The sequence below is a fragment of the Myotis myotis genome, unplaced genomic scaffold, assembly GCF_014108235.1.
Source record: "Myotis myotis isolate mMyoMyo1 unplaced genomic scaffold, mMyoMyo1.p scaffold_m19_p_3, whole genome shotgun sequence".
NCBI classification, from domain to species: domain Eukaryota; kingdom Metazoa; phylum Chordata; class Mammalia; order Chiroptera; family Vespertilionidae; genus Myotis; species Myotis myotis.
Genome location: NW_023416335.1, coordinates 191,725,948 through 191,741,721, shown reverse-complemented (window position 1 = coordinate 191,741,721; position 15,774 = coordinate 191,725,948). Strand labels below are relative to the sequence as shown.

Genomic DNA, 15,774 nt, shown 5'->3' with positions numbered 1-15,774 from the left:
TCTTTTGTCCTCTGGCTAAATATATGATACTGTATTGTAATACATATATATATATATATATATATATATATATATATATATATATATATGCTAAGTGTCCCTCCACTTGTCTGACCAGTCACTATGATGCGCACTGACCATCAGGGGAGAGACGTTCAACACAGGAGCTGCCGCCATGATGTGCACTGGCCATTTATAGAGAAACAGCATGGACCTGACACTGACAAAGCAACACTTGGATTCCCTCAAGTGGGACACAGGCCCCGCCACCACCCCAGAGCAACAGCCCACCAAATTGCAGCCAACGCTGCCATGGCACAAAATGCGGTCCACAGCCCAGCCCAGCCCAGAAATGGTGGCTGTGGGCGCCCGGTAATGACATCACATAGCAACACCTGGCTTCCTCTTCCTAGCCTAGCGACTAGCCTCCTTGGAGTTTCTTCAGAACACGACTTGCTTTATAGCCAGGTGCAAATATTTTACACTTTAACCAAATGTTTGTGAAGCATTTTCCCATGCCTCATCTCATTTGTTCCTCACAGAAATCCCCAGTAGGAGATGTGCAGGAGGCGGCTGATCAATGTTTCTCTCTCATCGATGTTTCTAGCTCTCTATCTCTCTCCCTTCCTCTCTGTAAAAATCAATAAAATATTTAAAAAAAAAAAAAGTAAAGGCCTGTTGGAGCCTTTTCTTTCTCTGTACCCTTCTAATATCCAGGTACTTTCCCCTCCCCCCCCCCCCACACACACTTTGAAACATTAACTCATTCCCCCACCCAAAGATAATTTGCCATCAAATATTTCTTGCTGTGAGTTAGATATTTTATTATGCTTATTTTTTCAAACTTTTTTTTTGACATTTTCTATGTATGTATATGAAATTTTGGGAGCAGGGGTAAAAATATTAAAAATTGAAAAGCTAGGGAAGGATTAGACACTTTTTCTGCAAATTCAGAAAAATTAAAAGATCAAGAATTATTTCTAATATACAATATATTTGCTGCAGCATTATTTGTAACTTAAAAATAAAGCAGAAACAGGCCCTGGCTCAATTAGTTAGACTGTCATCTCGATGTGCCAAGGTTGCAGGTTCCATCCCCAGTCAGGGCACATACAAGAATCAACCAATGAATGCATAAATATGTGGAACAACAAATGGATGTCTTGCCCTAGCTGATGTGGCTCATTGGATAGAGTGTCAGCCTGCAGACTGAAGGGTCCCGGGTTTGATTCTGGTCAAGGGCACAAACCTCAGTTGCAGACTAGATCCCCAGCCACGTGTGGGAGGCAACCAATCGATGTGTCTCTCTCTCACATCGATGTTTCTCGGGGAAGGGATCCACCCTTCTATATAATAGAACATATCTGTAATTCTTCACGAGTGTTAGTTGACGTTGAGCAAAATGCTTCTTCATAATATTGGTGACTACTACAGCACAATACACATTTCGGAAGCATTGAAGAGCTGTGTGTTTTATGAAACTATGAAACATAGTATAGTGATATGATTCATGTATTCAAATCCCAACTTTAGCACTCAATAACTAAGAACTTAAGTCATTAAACTGCTCTGTTACTCAGTATCTCATCAGTAAATGGGGACAATAATAATTCCTACTTTGTGCATGTGATGTGTCAATAGTGCATGAGGAAAGGGGAACCTAGAGATTGAAAGAGGCTTAAAACATATATTGACCAAATGCAACATATATGGATCAAGAGACATATCCGTGAAATACAATATGTGGACATTTGGGGGAAATCCTGATTTGAAAAAAGCAGCTGGAACAGATATTATGAAGCAGTTGGTGAAATTTCAATCCTGACTGTGGTGATATCAAGGAATTATTGTTATATTTTAGATGTGCTAATGAAATTGTTATTACTTAAGAATCTTTATCTTTTAAAAATGTATACAGAAGTATTGTCATGAAATGCTTCATGACAAATTTATTGTCATAAATTTGCTTCAAAATAATAAAGTGATGGCATAGATGATGAAAGATTTCCCATTGTTTATTACAACATGGTTTATTTTTTTGTTTTTTTTTTACTACTATACTCTCTACTTTTGTATGTGTCTGAAGTTGTACAAAATAATTTGTTTTTAAAAGTGCTAGAACATAGTAAGGATGTTGTAAATCTTTACTATTATTATATGCTTTGTATTCATAATATTATCTACTGTTCCTTTATACCTTTCAGGTTACGTGTTTTTATTTACATTATGTCTTCTGGTATTGCCACTCAACTAGAAGGTAGGTATTATTATGCCCATTTTATAAATGAGAAGACTGAGCCACAGACAAGACTGCAAGCCCAGGAAATATACCACCTCCACTCTGCCAGCTACAGGGGACTCGCTGTAAAAGGATAGGAGGTCCCCTCAGCCACTGGCACAAGGTCCTTGCTTCCTTAAAGGCTGTAGTCAGATCTAGGAGGGAGAGAATAAACGGAAGGCACAAAATGATTCATTTAGAGAGACTTATCCGACAAAAGTTGAGCTCATATTTGCACATCAGGAAAAATCCTAGCTGCTACTGTAAAAGGCCATCTCAGAAGAATGGAACACAGCAGAAGGGATTAAATCATAAGGGAAAAGTTCTCTCCAGTTTGTATTTCCTTTACATAACTATTATTTTAAGTTTTACTCATTTAACTTTATATCCTCTACCTAACCTGTTTATTCTTGCAAAAAAAATAAATAAATAAATCTAAAACTAAGGCTAGGTGACAGCGATGAGCCACCACTGTGTGGAAAGCAAGGTTGAGAAGCAGAAGGTCACACCCTTTACTCTGAGGCCCAGCCACCTAACAGTTCTGTTCCACCTTAAGAAGCCTTTGCCGCTCCCGCAGCAAGAGGCACTCGGCTCCGCCCACTCCCGTGTCAGCTCCGACCCGGGAACGTGGGGACGGAGGGGAGAGGCGCACTGAATGGAAAGGTTGGCGCCAGGGCTGCAGGGTCTCTCCTTCCCCGGACTCTCCCCGCCCGGGGAGGAGCGTGTAGAGCACCCGGCATTGGGGTTCTTTCCCGGACCACTCGGGGTGGAGAAGTGAGGGGTGGGGCTCATCTTGGGGTGGAGTCGAAGGGGGACAGAACTGGGGCTTATGAGATAGACACTATGCAGTGACTCCTAGTTAAAACAAACAAACAAAAAAGTAAGTTCACGCTGTCCGGACGCACCTTTCCAGGCAATTTCCAAAAGAGGGGCAAGTTTTCCATTCTCCGCCCCAATTCCCCTTCTTGGTTTTAATTGATTGGGTTTAAGGTAGGCTGGAACCGAGGTTGCCTGTTGATTGGCTACCTAAGTCATCCATCAGGATGACGCGACGCGGGGGGTTGGCTATTTGGGGAGGAAGTGGGGGTTATTTTGGTACCGCCTACCCCTGCTACTGATTGGTCGGGATTTGCGGCGATGTGAAGCGAGGCGTGAAGAAGTCGGCTGAAGGGAAGGGCCTGTGGGCGGTGCTCGCGGGGGACGCTGTCCGCGGAGGGACTGGGCAGAGCCTGCGGGACTCTGTTCTAGTCGCTGAGGCCCGAAGGGAGTGAGACCCGGAAATGAGCTTCAAAGGGGACTGAGGGAAGGAGGAGGGAAACCCGCGGCACCTCGCTTGCCCTCCGAGAAGGTCATTTCCTGCTCGGGATCGATAGTTTCCTGTTTACACAACCGAGTCTGCGTGTCCCCCGGCTTTCTGGAATATACGTGAAAATTCAAGTCTTATGAGTCATTGGTCCCAGACTTCCCAGTTCCTTACCCAACAAAATGAATGACAGAGGGAAGCGAGGGTGTTAGCCTTCGTTTAGGGAGAGATAGGACATCCGAGGCTCTCGTGTGGGAAGCCCTGGGTAACAGTGTCCAAGCAGGTGGGTTCCTAAAGAAACCATTCACAGGATAGTTGGAGAGGGTGGGTGCAGTTGAGAGAACTGCAAAGATTTATCTGAAGGAAGGGCATTAATGATATGCACATGCCTTGAGGAGAAAGTATGTTTTATTCATCCTTGTATCTCTGGTGCCTGGCATTGTCCGATACATTGTGGGTGATGGAGACCAAACCATAAAGATAAACTTCTATGAAGTATGCTGAACAAATTCTAGACATGTCAGACCTTTTCTATGCCAAGATTATGATCCTGGAAACATGTTTGACACCACCTGAGTTCATCCAGCCTTAAGTTGAGATGTAGATCTACTTCCCAGACCCACCTGGGAAGCTACACCTACCTACCTACCTGCAAAAATACTACCATTTTCTCCTTACCCTGAGGCCTTTAAAATTGAAAGCAGATTTCCCATCAACCTGCCTTCCTAGAAAGATTGAAAAGATAGATGGAAAGATATCCTCTACATGCAATGAATGGAAAATGAAGTCTTTAACCTACAATCTGAGATTCAAGGGTGGGAAGGATTTACTATTTGAGTGTTGAAAGATACCAGCTGTACTATAAATTATTAAGTCACTTGCTTTCCAGCACAAATATTCACAAAGAGTCCAGACTTTTTTATATTTTTATGTTTTATTTATTGATCTTACAGAGAGAGCAAGAGAGAGACATCGATTTGTTGTTCCACATGTTTATGCATTCGTCGGTTGATTCTTTTTTTATCTATATATATTTTATTGATTTTTTACAGAGAGGAAGGGAGAGGGATAGAGAGTTAGAAACATCGATGAGAGAGAAACATCGATCAGCTGCCTCCTGCACACCCCCCACTGGGTATGAGCCCGCAACCAAGGTACATGCCCTTGACCGGAATCGAACCTGGGACCCTTGAGTCCGCAGGCCGATGCTCTATCCACTGAGCCAAACCGGTTAGGGCGGTTTATTCTTATATGTGCCCTGACCAGGGATTGAACCTGCAACCTTGGCATATTGGGATGGTGCTCTAGCCAACTGTGGCCAGGCCACATACTTTCGTATAGCTAGATTTCAGCAATGCTTTAACATGGCATAAAAACTGCTCTGGCCCTTGCCGGTTTGGCTCAGTGTATAGAGTGTCAGCCTGCAGACTGAAGGGTCCTCCGTTTGATTCCAGTCAAGGGCACATGCCGAGGTTGCAGTCTCCATCCCCAGTAGGGGGCATGCAGGAGGCAGCCAATCAATGGTTCTCTCTCATCATTGATGTTTCTATCTCTCCCTCTCCCTTCCTCTCTGAAATCAATAAAAAATATATATATTAAAAAACAAACCAAAACTGTGCTCTGAAACTGAGGGAATGGTCAAGAACTTCCCACTAGTATTGTAACTATCCCTACGGCAGGACCCTGCAAGGGCTTTTGGTCAAGATAGTAAATAAGTAAATACCTTTTGTTTAAAAGAAGCTATCTCGCCTTTTTATGATTTCCTGGGATCTTCTAGGCCAAATAATTTACTAGTACAAGAGAGTGTATCATACTGGCTCTTCAATATCATTATGGCAATAGTTTACAAATAAGGAGAGAAACAGGAGGCAACTATATTTGCAGTAATGAAAGTATCATAGGAAAATTATTACTAGGCTATAAGTAATTCTAGCATAAGGTGTAAGTTGCTTATGCCAAAGGGCAAGGAAAGATTTTTAAGAATATTTTCAGTCCTGGCCACTGTGGCTCAGTTGGTTAGAGCATTATCCTGTGCACCAAAAGGTTGCCAGTTTGCAAAAGACCTAAATAGACACTTCTTCAAAGTGCACATACTGATGGCCAAGCGACATATGAGAAAATGCTCAAAGTCACTAACCATCAGAGAGATGCAAATTAAAACAACAATGAGATATCCCCTCACTCCTGTCAGAATGGCTACCATCAACAAATAACAAATGCTGGTGAGCATGTGGAGAAAAGGGAACCCTAGTACACTGCTGGCGGGAATGCAGACTGGTGCAGCTATTATGGAAAACAGCATGGAGTGTCCTCAAAAAATTAAATATGGAACTGCCATTTGACTCAGTGATCCCACTTCTGGGAATATACCAAAAACACCAATCAGAAAGAATGTATGCATCCCTATGTTCATAGCAGCACAATTTACAATAGCTAAGATCTGAAAACATCCCAAGTGCCTATCAGTAGATGAGCAGATAAAAAAGTTGTGGTACATTTATACCATGGAATACTATGCAGCAGTGAAAAAGAAGGATCTCATATCCTTTGAGACAGCATGGAGGGACCTGGAGAGTATTATGCTAAGCGAAATAAGCCAGTCAGAGAAACACAAGTATCACATGATCTCACGCATATGTGGAATCTAATGAACAAAATAAACTGACAAACTAAATCCAGAAACACAGAAGCATAGAACAGACTGTTGAACCTCCGAGGGAGGGTGGGGAAAGGTAGGGAAGTGGGAAGTGGTCAAAGAACTTGTATACATATATGAATAACCCATGGAAACAGGCAATAGGGTTGTGAAGGCCTGGGGTGAGGGGGGGGGGGGACGTTGAAGGGGTCAATGGGGGGAAAAGGGGACATATGTAATACTTTCAACAATAAAGATTTAATTTTAAAAATAAAATAAAAATTTGAGTTTTAAAGACCAAAAAATAATAAGTTGCCAATTTGATTCCCAGTCAGGGCACATATCTAGGTTTCAGGTTCCATCCCCAGTGCAGGCACATAAAGAATCAATGTTTCTCTCTCTGTATCTCTCTCTCTCTCTCTCTCTCTCTCTCTCTCATCAGGAAGAAACACATTCTGAGTCCTGTGCCACGCTGTGTAGAGAGACCCTTGTGGGAGTTTCGGCTTTCCCTTTTGGCGTTTCAGAACGGAGAAGAGCCATCTGCTGCTGGTGAGTCCGGAGACGGGAACAAGTGGGTGCAGGAGGCCGGCGTGAGGAAGACCTGTGGGTTCCTGAGCACCTGAGCAGTGCCCCGCTGACAGACATGTACCTCTAAAGGGAACCCAAACTCGGGATTGGCTTCTCTTAGAACACAAGCGGTTAATTATGTTTTCCTGTCTCCCGTCCAAACCTTCAGTCACCTAAATGCCCTATCAAAGTTTAGATATCCAGATCTAACCCCGAGGAGTCAGGAAGGGGAACGTTTGTATGGGGTAAAGCCAAGGGGAAGGTCCTCAAACACCCGCTGCACAGAGTTGCCCAGAGCCGTGGGCGGTAACAACCTCGCTTTCTGTGCAGCGGCCCTGGAAGGTCCCAGTGGGCACTTCAGGGAATTCTCATTCGGATTCAGGTTATTTTAGGGCACATGCTTTCATTATGGTTTGGGGCCTTCCTGAGCCATCAAATGCTTTTGCTAAACTTTTGGGAACCAGGATGTCAACCTGAACAAAGCGGCTGACAATGGCCTCCCAGTGCTGGTCAGAAAGTGCATGTGGACTCCCTTCCCTTATGTCTCAGTGAGGCCGGGTTTGTGTACAGGCGGAGACAGGTGAGAATGTGTGTGTAAAGGAGGACAGGGGTGAGGTTAGAGCCGTGGGCCTGAATCCCAGATACTCAGAACCAGATTGATTGGATCTTCCTTAATCGGCCTCGAGAGAGCCACCCACACACAGTATTAGCAGGTGGTCCAAAGTCACCCAGTCCCTAATGGAGACCAGGCCAGTATTTAGTTATTTAACAGCTTTAGCCACGGACTGGGGATACATGGCGACATTCACAGGGAGATGATAGTAATAAAGAATTGAAATCTTCCAAATGTGTGTTAATTTGCAACCTGAGTTGAAAAAATTCATGGTACTGCCTTTACTGTTTTTTTTATATTGTGGAGGTCATTTCAGCCACTTGGTTTCTGCTAAGATCAGTGCCTTAAAGGATTTTTTTGTTTGTTTGTTTTTTGTTGTGTTTTGTTTTTAATACACTTTATTGATTTTTTTACAAAGAGGAAGGGATAGGGATGGAGAGTTAGAAACATCAATCAGCTGCCTCGTGCACACTCCCCACTGGGTATGAGCCCGCAACCAAGATACATGCCCTTGATGGGAATGGAACCTGGGACCCTTGAGTCCGCAGGCCGACGCTCTATCCACTGAGCCAAACCGGTTAGGGCTTAAAAGATTTTTTAATAAAAAACTGCCTTGGAAATGCTATCACTGGTTAAGGGCTATTAGTTTATCCAATCAACAAGGTTTTTTTAACCTTTTCAATAGCAAGTGATTGCTGTTTGTGCCTAGCAAAATTAACACTCTATGTTTTTGTTTTTTTTCAATCCTCACCTGAGGGTATTATCTCATTGCCTTTTAGAGCACCGAAGAGAGAGGGAAAGACCTAGAGAAACCAGGATGTGAGAGAAACACATCCATTGGTTGCCTCCCGCTCAGGCCTGTCCAGGGCCCAGGAAGGGGAGGAGTCTGCAACCAAGCTAGGTGCCCTTGACTGCAATGGAACCCCAACCCTTAGGTCTGCAGGCTGAGGTTCTATTCACTGAACCAAACCGGATAGGGCTCAACCCTAGAGATTTAAAAGAAAATAAATGCCCCGCCAGCATGGCTCAGTGGTTAAGTGCAGACCTATGAACAAAGAGGTCACTGGTTGGATTCCCGTCAGGGCCAGCATCAGGGCTGTGGGCTCCATCCTCCATGGGGGTATGCAGGAGGCAGCAAATCAATGATTCTTTCTCATCATTGATGTTTCTATGTCTCTCTCTCCTTCTGCCTACCTCTCTGAAATCAATAGAAATGTGTTTTTTTTTTAAATATATTTTATTGATTTTTTACAGAGAGGAAGGGAGAGAGATAGAGAGTTAGAAACATCGATGAGAGAGAAACATAGATCAGCTGCCTCCTGCACATCTCCCACTGGGGATATGCCCCCAACCCAGGCACATGCCCTTGTCCGGAATCGAACCCGGGACCTTTCAGTCCGCAGGCCGACGCTCTATCCACTGAGCCAAACCGGCTTCGGCAGAAATGTGTTTTTAAAAAATGAGTGGGGGTGGGGGGTAGGATGGGGGTTTAATGGGAGGGATGAGGACACATTTGTAATACCTTAACTAATAAAGAATTCAAAAAATAAGTAAATATATAAATGGTGGCAGGATCAAGAGAGAATACCAGGGGCGAATTAGATCATGCTTATTAACACTTAATCCTCTCTGGCTTCAGGAAAGCACTGAAAATCCTCTTACTCTGGTTCATCCCTCCCCCCTGGGGGCGGAGCCACTGGACGTAGGTGGGCGTGGTTAATAACTCGGTCCTGGTAATGGTGTATATATACCAGGGTCAGGTCACGGCTCCCACAGTCCCGTGCCAGACTGTTCTAGGCTGGGAGAGCTTTGAGGGAGGTTCTCCTTTCGCTTTCGGCGCTACGAACCAGACAAGAGACGTCTGCTCCTGGTGAGTCCAGAGATGGGACCGAGTGGGTTCGCGAGGCCAGAGTGAGGGAAGACCTGTGTGTTCCTGAGGGCCTGCTCTGTGCCCGCCAGAGAGACACATACCTCGGAAGGGAATCCAGACTGGGGTAGGGCATATTTAAAACGCAGGCGGTTGCTAGTCGCCGCCGCCAGAGCCTGGGAGACGATGCATCACTGTCAGCGATACCGCTCCCCCGAGCCACACCCGTACCTGAGCTACCGATGGAAGAGAAGGAGGCCTTACAGTCGGGAGCACGAAGGGAGACTGCGCTACCCATCTCCATGGGAGCCTGCACCCTGGAGATCTCGGTCCAGAAGCCATGACCGCTTACCCTACCAGAGGCGGTACCTGGAGCGCCGTGACAGCGCCACATACCGATGTGAGGAGCGGAGCCCATCATTTGGAGAGGGCTACTATGGGTCTTCACGTTCCCATCACCGACCACGGTCCCGGGATAGAGAGCCGTACCGGACTCGCAAACATGCCCACCATTGCCATTGCCACTGCCACAGACGCCGCCCCAGGTCTGGTAGCAGTGCCTCCTCGAGCAGCCAACAGAGCAGTACGTGCAGCAGCCGGAGCGTGGAAGATGACAAGGAGGGCCACCTGTTGTGCCGGGTGGGCGATTGGCTCCAAGAGCGATATGAGATTGTGGGGGACCTGGGCAAAGGCACCTTTGGCAAGGTGGTGGAGTGCTTGGACCATGCCAGAGGGAAGTCTCAGGTTGCCCTGAAGATCATTCGCAACGTGGACAAGTACCGGAAGGCTGCCCGACTAGAAATCAATGTTCTCCAAAAAATCAAGGAAAAGGACAAAGAGAACCAGTTCTTGTGCGTCTTGATGTACGACTGGTTTAACTTCCACGGCCACATGTGCATCGCCTTTGAGCTCCTGGGCAAGAACACCTTTGAGTTCCTGAAGGAGAATCATTTCCAGCCTTACCCCCTACCACATGTCCGGCACATGGCCCACCAGCTCTGCCACGCCCTGAGATTCCTACATGAGAACCGACTGACCCACACAGACTTGAAGCCAGAGAACATCCTGTTTGTCAATTCTGAGTTCGAAACGATCTACAATGAGCACACGGGCTGTGAGGAGAGGTCAGTGAAGGACTCCAGCATCCGAGTTGCTGACTTCGGCGCTGCTACCTTTGACCATGGGCATCACACAACCATTGTGGCCACTCGTTATTACCGCCCACCTGAGGTGATCCTAGAGCTGGGCTGGGCACAGCCCTGTGACGTCTGGAGCATTGGCTGCATTCTCTTCGAGTACTACCGGGGCTTGCCACTTTTCCAGACCCACGAAGACCCAGAGCATTTGGTGATGATGGAGAAGACCCTAGGGCCCATCCCATCACACATGATCCACCGTACCAGGAAGCAGAAATATTTTTACAAAGGGGCCCTGGTTTGGGATGAGAACAGCTCTGATGGCCAGTATGTGATGGAGAACTACAAACCTCTGGAGAGTTACATGCTCCAAGACTCCCTAGAGCACGTGCAGCTGTTTGACCTGATGAGGAGGATGTTAGAGTTTGACCCTGCCCAGCGCATCACACTGGCGGAGGCCCTGCTGCACCCCTTCTTTGCTGGCCTCGCCCCTGAGGAGCGGTCCTTCCGCACCAGCCGCAACCCCAGCAGATGGCAGGCACAGGCCACTACATGAGGAGATGGAACTGGGCTGCCTGGCCCTCTCTCTCCAACTCCTAACCGCTGGGCCCCAGGGCCAGAGCCACCCAAGGAACAGTGCAATGTGAAGGAAGGCAGGTGCCTGCAAGGGCGAAGACATGCCCAGCTGCCAGAAAGCACAGATTTGACCCGAGCTACTTATATGTTGTAAAGTTAAAATAAAGTGTTTCTTACTGCTTGCAAAATTTTAAATTGTGTTCATGAGAGAAAAGTGCACTTTGTCAGGGCACATATCTAGGTTTCAGGTTCCATCCCCAGTGCAGGCACATAAAGAATCAATGTTTCTCTCCCCGCCCCCCCCCCCCCCCCTCTCTCTCTCATCAGGAAGAAACACATCCTGGAGTCCTGTGCCACGCTGTGTAGAGAGACCCTTGTGGGAGTTTCGGCTTTCCCTTTTGGCGTTTCAGAACGGAGAAGAGCCATCTGCTGCTGGTGAGTCCGGAGACGGGAACAAGTGGGTGCGGGAGGCCGGCGTGAGGAAGACCTGTGGGTTCCTGAGCACCTGAGCAGTGCCCCGCTGACAGACATGTACCTCTAAAGGGAACCCAAACTCGGGATTGGCTTCTCTTAGAACACAAGCGGTTAATTATGTTTTCCTGTCTCCCGTCCAAACCTTCAGTCACCTAAATGCCCTATCAAATTGTAGATATCCAGATCTAACCCCGAGGAGTCAGGAAGGGGAACGTTTGTATGGGGTAAAGCCAAGGCGAAGGTCCTCAAACACCCGCTGCACAGAGTTGCCCAGAGCCGTGGGCGGTAACAACCTCGCTTTCTGTGCAGTGGCCCTGGAAGGTCCCAGTGGGCACTTCAGGGAATTCTCATTCGGATTCAGGTTATTTTAGGGCACATGCTTTCATTATGGTTTGGGGCCTTCCTGAGCCATCAAATGCTTTTGCTAAACTTTCGGGAACCAGGATGTCAACCTGAACAAAGCGGCTGACAATTGCCTCCCAGTGCTGGTCAGAAAGTGCATGTGGACTCCCTTCCCTTATGTCTCAGTGAGGCCGGGTATGTGTACAGGCTGAGACAGGTGAGAATGTGTGTGTATAGGAGGACAGGGGTGAGGTTAGAGCCGTGGGCCTGAATCCCAGATACTCAGAACCAGATTGATTGGATCTTCCTTAATCGGCCTCGAGAGAGCCACCCACACACAGTATTAGCAGGTGGTCCAAAGTCACCCAGTCCCTAATGGAGACCAGGCCAGTATTTAGTTATTTAACAGCTTTAGCCACGGACTGGGGATACATGGCAATATTCACAAGGAGATTGCCGGAAGCCGGTCCATCCTTGCTACTTGACACAGTCACTGCAGGGAAGAAACATCTGCACTGCATATGTTTCAAGGGACCTGGCGTCTATGGCATACTGTTCTTAATATGTTTGCGAACCTTCTTGGCGCTATGTGTTTTAACCAAGGTCACCTCTCTGAGAAAGGTTGTTTCTCCAGGTAGGGATTGTTCCCTGATGTCAGGGAGGGAATAAAACCCCTTAACTAAATGTCAGGCGGGTAGTTAATCACTTTAAGTACCAAGCTAGGTGCCCTTGACTGCAATGGAACCCCAACCCTTAGGTCTGCAGGCTGAGGTTCTATTCACTGAACCAAACCGGATAGGGCTCAACCCTAGAGATTTAAAAGAAAAGAAATGCCCCGCCAGCATGGCTCAGTGGTTAAGTGCAGACCTATGAACCAAGAGGTCACTGGTTGGATTCCCGTCAGGGCCAGCATCAGGGCTGTGGGCTCCATCCCCCATGGGGGGTATGCAGGAGGCAGCAAATCAATGATTCTTTCTCATCATTGATGTTTCTATGTCTCTCTCTCCTTCTGCCTACCTCTCTGAAATCAATAGAAATGTGGTTTTTTTTAAATATATTTTATTGATTTTTTACAGAGAGGAAGGGAGAGAGTTAGAGAGTTAGAAACATCGATGAGAGAGAAACATAGATCAGCTGCCTCCTGCACATCTCCCACTGGGGATATGCCCCCAACCCAGGCACATGCCCTTGTCCGGAATCGAACCCGGGACCTTTCAGTCCGCAGGCCGACGCTCTATCCACTGAGCCAAACCGGCTTCGGCAGAAATGTGTTTTTAAAAAATGAGTGGGGGTGGGGGGGTAGGATGGGGGTTTAATGGGAGGGATGAGGACACATTTGTAATACCTTAACTAATAAAGAATTCAAAAAAATAAGTAAATATATAAATGGTGGCAGGATCAAGAGAGAATACCAGGGGCGAATTAGATCATGCTTATTAACACTTAATCCTCTCTGGCTTCAGGAAAGCACTGAAAATCCTCTTACTCTGGTTCATCCCTCCCCCCTGGGGGCGGAGCCACTGGACTTAGGTGGGCGTGGTTAATAACTCGGTCCTGGTAATGGTGTATATATACCAGGGTCAGGTCACGGCTCCCACAGTCCCGTGCCAGACTGTTCTAGGCTGGGAGAGCTTTGAGGGAGGTTCTCCTTTCGCTTTCGGCGCTACGAACCAGACAAGAGACGTCTGCTCCTGGTGAGTCCAGAGATGGGACCGAGTGGGTTCGCGAGGCCAGAGTGAGGGAAGACCTGTGTGTTCCTGAGGGCCTGCTCTGTGCCCGCCAGAGAGACACATACCTCGGAAGGGAATCCAGACTGGGGTAGGGCATATTTAAAACGCAGGCGGTTGCTAGTCGCCGCCGCCAGAGCCTGGGAGACGATGCATCACTGTCAGCGATACCGCTCCCCCGAGCCACACCCGTACCTGAGCTACCGATGGAAGAGAAGGAGGCCTTACAGTCGGGAGCACGAAGGGAGACTGCGCTACCCATCTCCATGGGAGCCTGCACCCTGGAGATCTCGGTCCAGAAGCCATGACCGCTTACCCTACCAGAGGCGGTACCTGGAGCGCCGTGACAGCGCCACATACCGATGTGAGGAGCGGAGCCCATCATTTGGAGAGGGCTACTATGGGTCTTCACGTTCCCATCACCGACCACGGTCCCGGGATAGAGAGCCGTACCGGACTCGCAAACATGCCCGCCATTGCCATTGCCACTGCCACAGACGCCGCCCCAGGTCTGGTAGCAGTGCCTCCTCGAGCAGCCAACAGAGCAGTACGTGCAGCAGCCGAGCGTGGAAGATGACAAGGAGGGCCACCTGTTGTGCCGGGTGGGCGATTGGCTCCAAGAGCGATATGAGATTGTGGGGGACCTGGGCAAAGGCACCTTTGGCAAGGTGGTGGAGTGCTTGGACCATGCCAGAGGGAAGTCTCAGGTTGCCCTGAAGATCATTCGCAACGTGGACAAGTACCGGAAGGCTGCCCGACTAGAAATCAATGTTCTCCAAAAAATCAAAGAAAAGGACAAAGAGAACCAGTTCTTGTGCGTCTTGATGTACGACTGGTTTAACTTCCACGGCCACATGTGCATCGCCTTTGAGCTCCTGGGCAAGAACACCTTTGAGTTCCTGAAGGAGAATCATTTCCAGCCTTACCCCCTACCACATGTCCGGCACATGGCCCACCAGCTCTGCCACGCCCTGAGATTCCTACATGAGAACCGACTGACCCACACAGACTTGAAGCCAGAGAACATCCTGTTTGTCAATTCTGAGTTCGAAACGATCTACAATGAGCACACGGGCTGTGAGGAGAGGTCAGTGAAGGACTCCAGCATCCGAGTTGCTGACTTCGGCGCTGCTACCTTTGACCATGGGCATCACACAGCCATTGTGGCCACTCGTTGTTACCGCCCACCTGAGGTGATCCTAGAGCTGGGCTGGGCACAGCCCTGTGACGTCTGGAGCATTGGCTGCATTCTCTTCGAGTACTACCGGGGCTTGCCACTTTTCCAGACCCACGAAGACCCAGAGCATTTGGTGATGATGGAGAAGACCCTAGGGCCCATCCCATCACACATGATCCACCGTACCAGGAAGCAGAAATATTTTTACAAAGGGGCCCTGGTTTGGGATGAGAACAGCTCTGATGGCCAGTATGTGATGGAGAACTACAAACCTCTGGAGAGTTACATGCTCCAAGACTCCCTGGAGCACGTGCAGCTGTTTGACCTGATGAGGAGGATGTTAGAGTTTGACCCTGCCCAGCGCATCACACTGGCGGAGGCCCTGCTGCACCCCTTCTTTGCTGGCCTCGCCCCTGAGGAGCGGTCCTTCCGCACCAGCCGCAACCCCAGCAGATGGCAGACACAGGCCACTACATGAGGAGATGGAACTGGGCTGCCTGGCCCTCTCTCTCCAACTCCTAAGCACTGGGCCCCAGGGCCAGAGCCACCCAAGGAACAGTGCAATGTGAAGGAAGGCAGGTGCCTGCAAAGGCGAAGACATGCCCAGCTGCCAGAAAGCACAGGTTTGACCCGAGCTACTTATATGTTGTAAAGTTAAAATAAAGTGTTTCTTACTGCTTGCAAAATTTTAAATTGTGTTCATGAGAGAAAAGTGCACTTTGTCAGGGCACATATCTAGGTTTCAGGTTCCATCCCCAGTGCAGGCACATAAAGAATCAATGTTTCTCTCTCTGTATCTCTCTCTGTATCTCTCTCTCTCTCTCATCAGGAAGAAGAAACACATCCTGAGTCCTGTGCCACGCTGTGTAGAGAGACCCTTGTGGGAGTTTCGGCTTTCCCTTTTGGCGTTTCAGAACGGAGAAGAGCCATCTGCTGCTGGTGAGTCCGGAGAGTGGGAACAAGTGGGTGCGGGAGGCCGGCGTGAGGAAGACCTGTGGGTTCCTGAGCACCTGAGCAGTGCCCCGCTGACAGACATGTACCTCTAAAGGGAACCCAAACTCGGGATTGGCTTCTCTTAG

General features: G+C 48.0%; 2 protein-coding genes and 2 long non-coding RNA genes across 5 annotated transcripts in view; all 4 read left to right on the top strand.

The window, feature by feature from the left end:
- The first annotated feature begins 1,200 nt into the window (after positions 1-1,200).
- Positions 1,201-11,406, top strand: LOC118651341. Of its 2 annotated transcripts, none has more exons than XR_004966202.1 (3): positions 1,201-2,257; positions 6,659-6,765; positions 11,303-11,406. It is a non-coding gene; the product is annotated as an uncharacterized LOC118651341 (long non-coding RNA). The 2 variants fall into 2 exon arrangements; XR_004966203.1 differs by lacking the exon at positions 1,201-2,257 and adding an exon at positions 2,891-2,941.
- LOC118651340 (dual specificity protein kinase CLK3-like) lies at positions 8,964-11,150 on the top strand. The gene has a single exon (XM_036300390.1). The coding sequence runs from the start codon at positions 9,450-9,452 to the stop codon at positions 10,953-10,955; it is 1,506 nt and encodes a 501-aa protein (XP_036156283.1). The 5' UTR covers positions 8,964-9,449; the 3' UTR covers positions 10,956-11,150.
- Positions 11,407-13,131: 1,725 nt separating the features above from the next.
- LOC118650738 (dual specificity protein kinase CLK3-like) lies at positions 13,132-15,173 on the top strand. Its single transcript, XM_036299038.1, is given in 2 exon segments — positions 13,132-14,070; positions 14,073-15,173. Coding segments are annotated over 2 exon segments (1,503 nt in total). The 5' UTR covers positions 13,132-13,668.
- Positions 15,174-15,528: 355 nt separating this feature from the next.
- The window catches only part of LOC118651342, a 19,156-nt gene continuing 18,910 nt past the window's right edge, over positions 15,529-15,774 (top strand). Inside the window, exon 1 of the long non-coding RNA XR_004966204.1 lies at positions 15,529-15,634. This is a non-coding gene — a long non-coding RNA (uncharacterized LOC118651342). The remainder of the gene's footprint in view (positions 15,635-15,774) is intronic.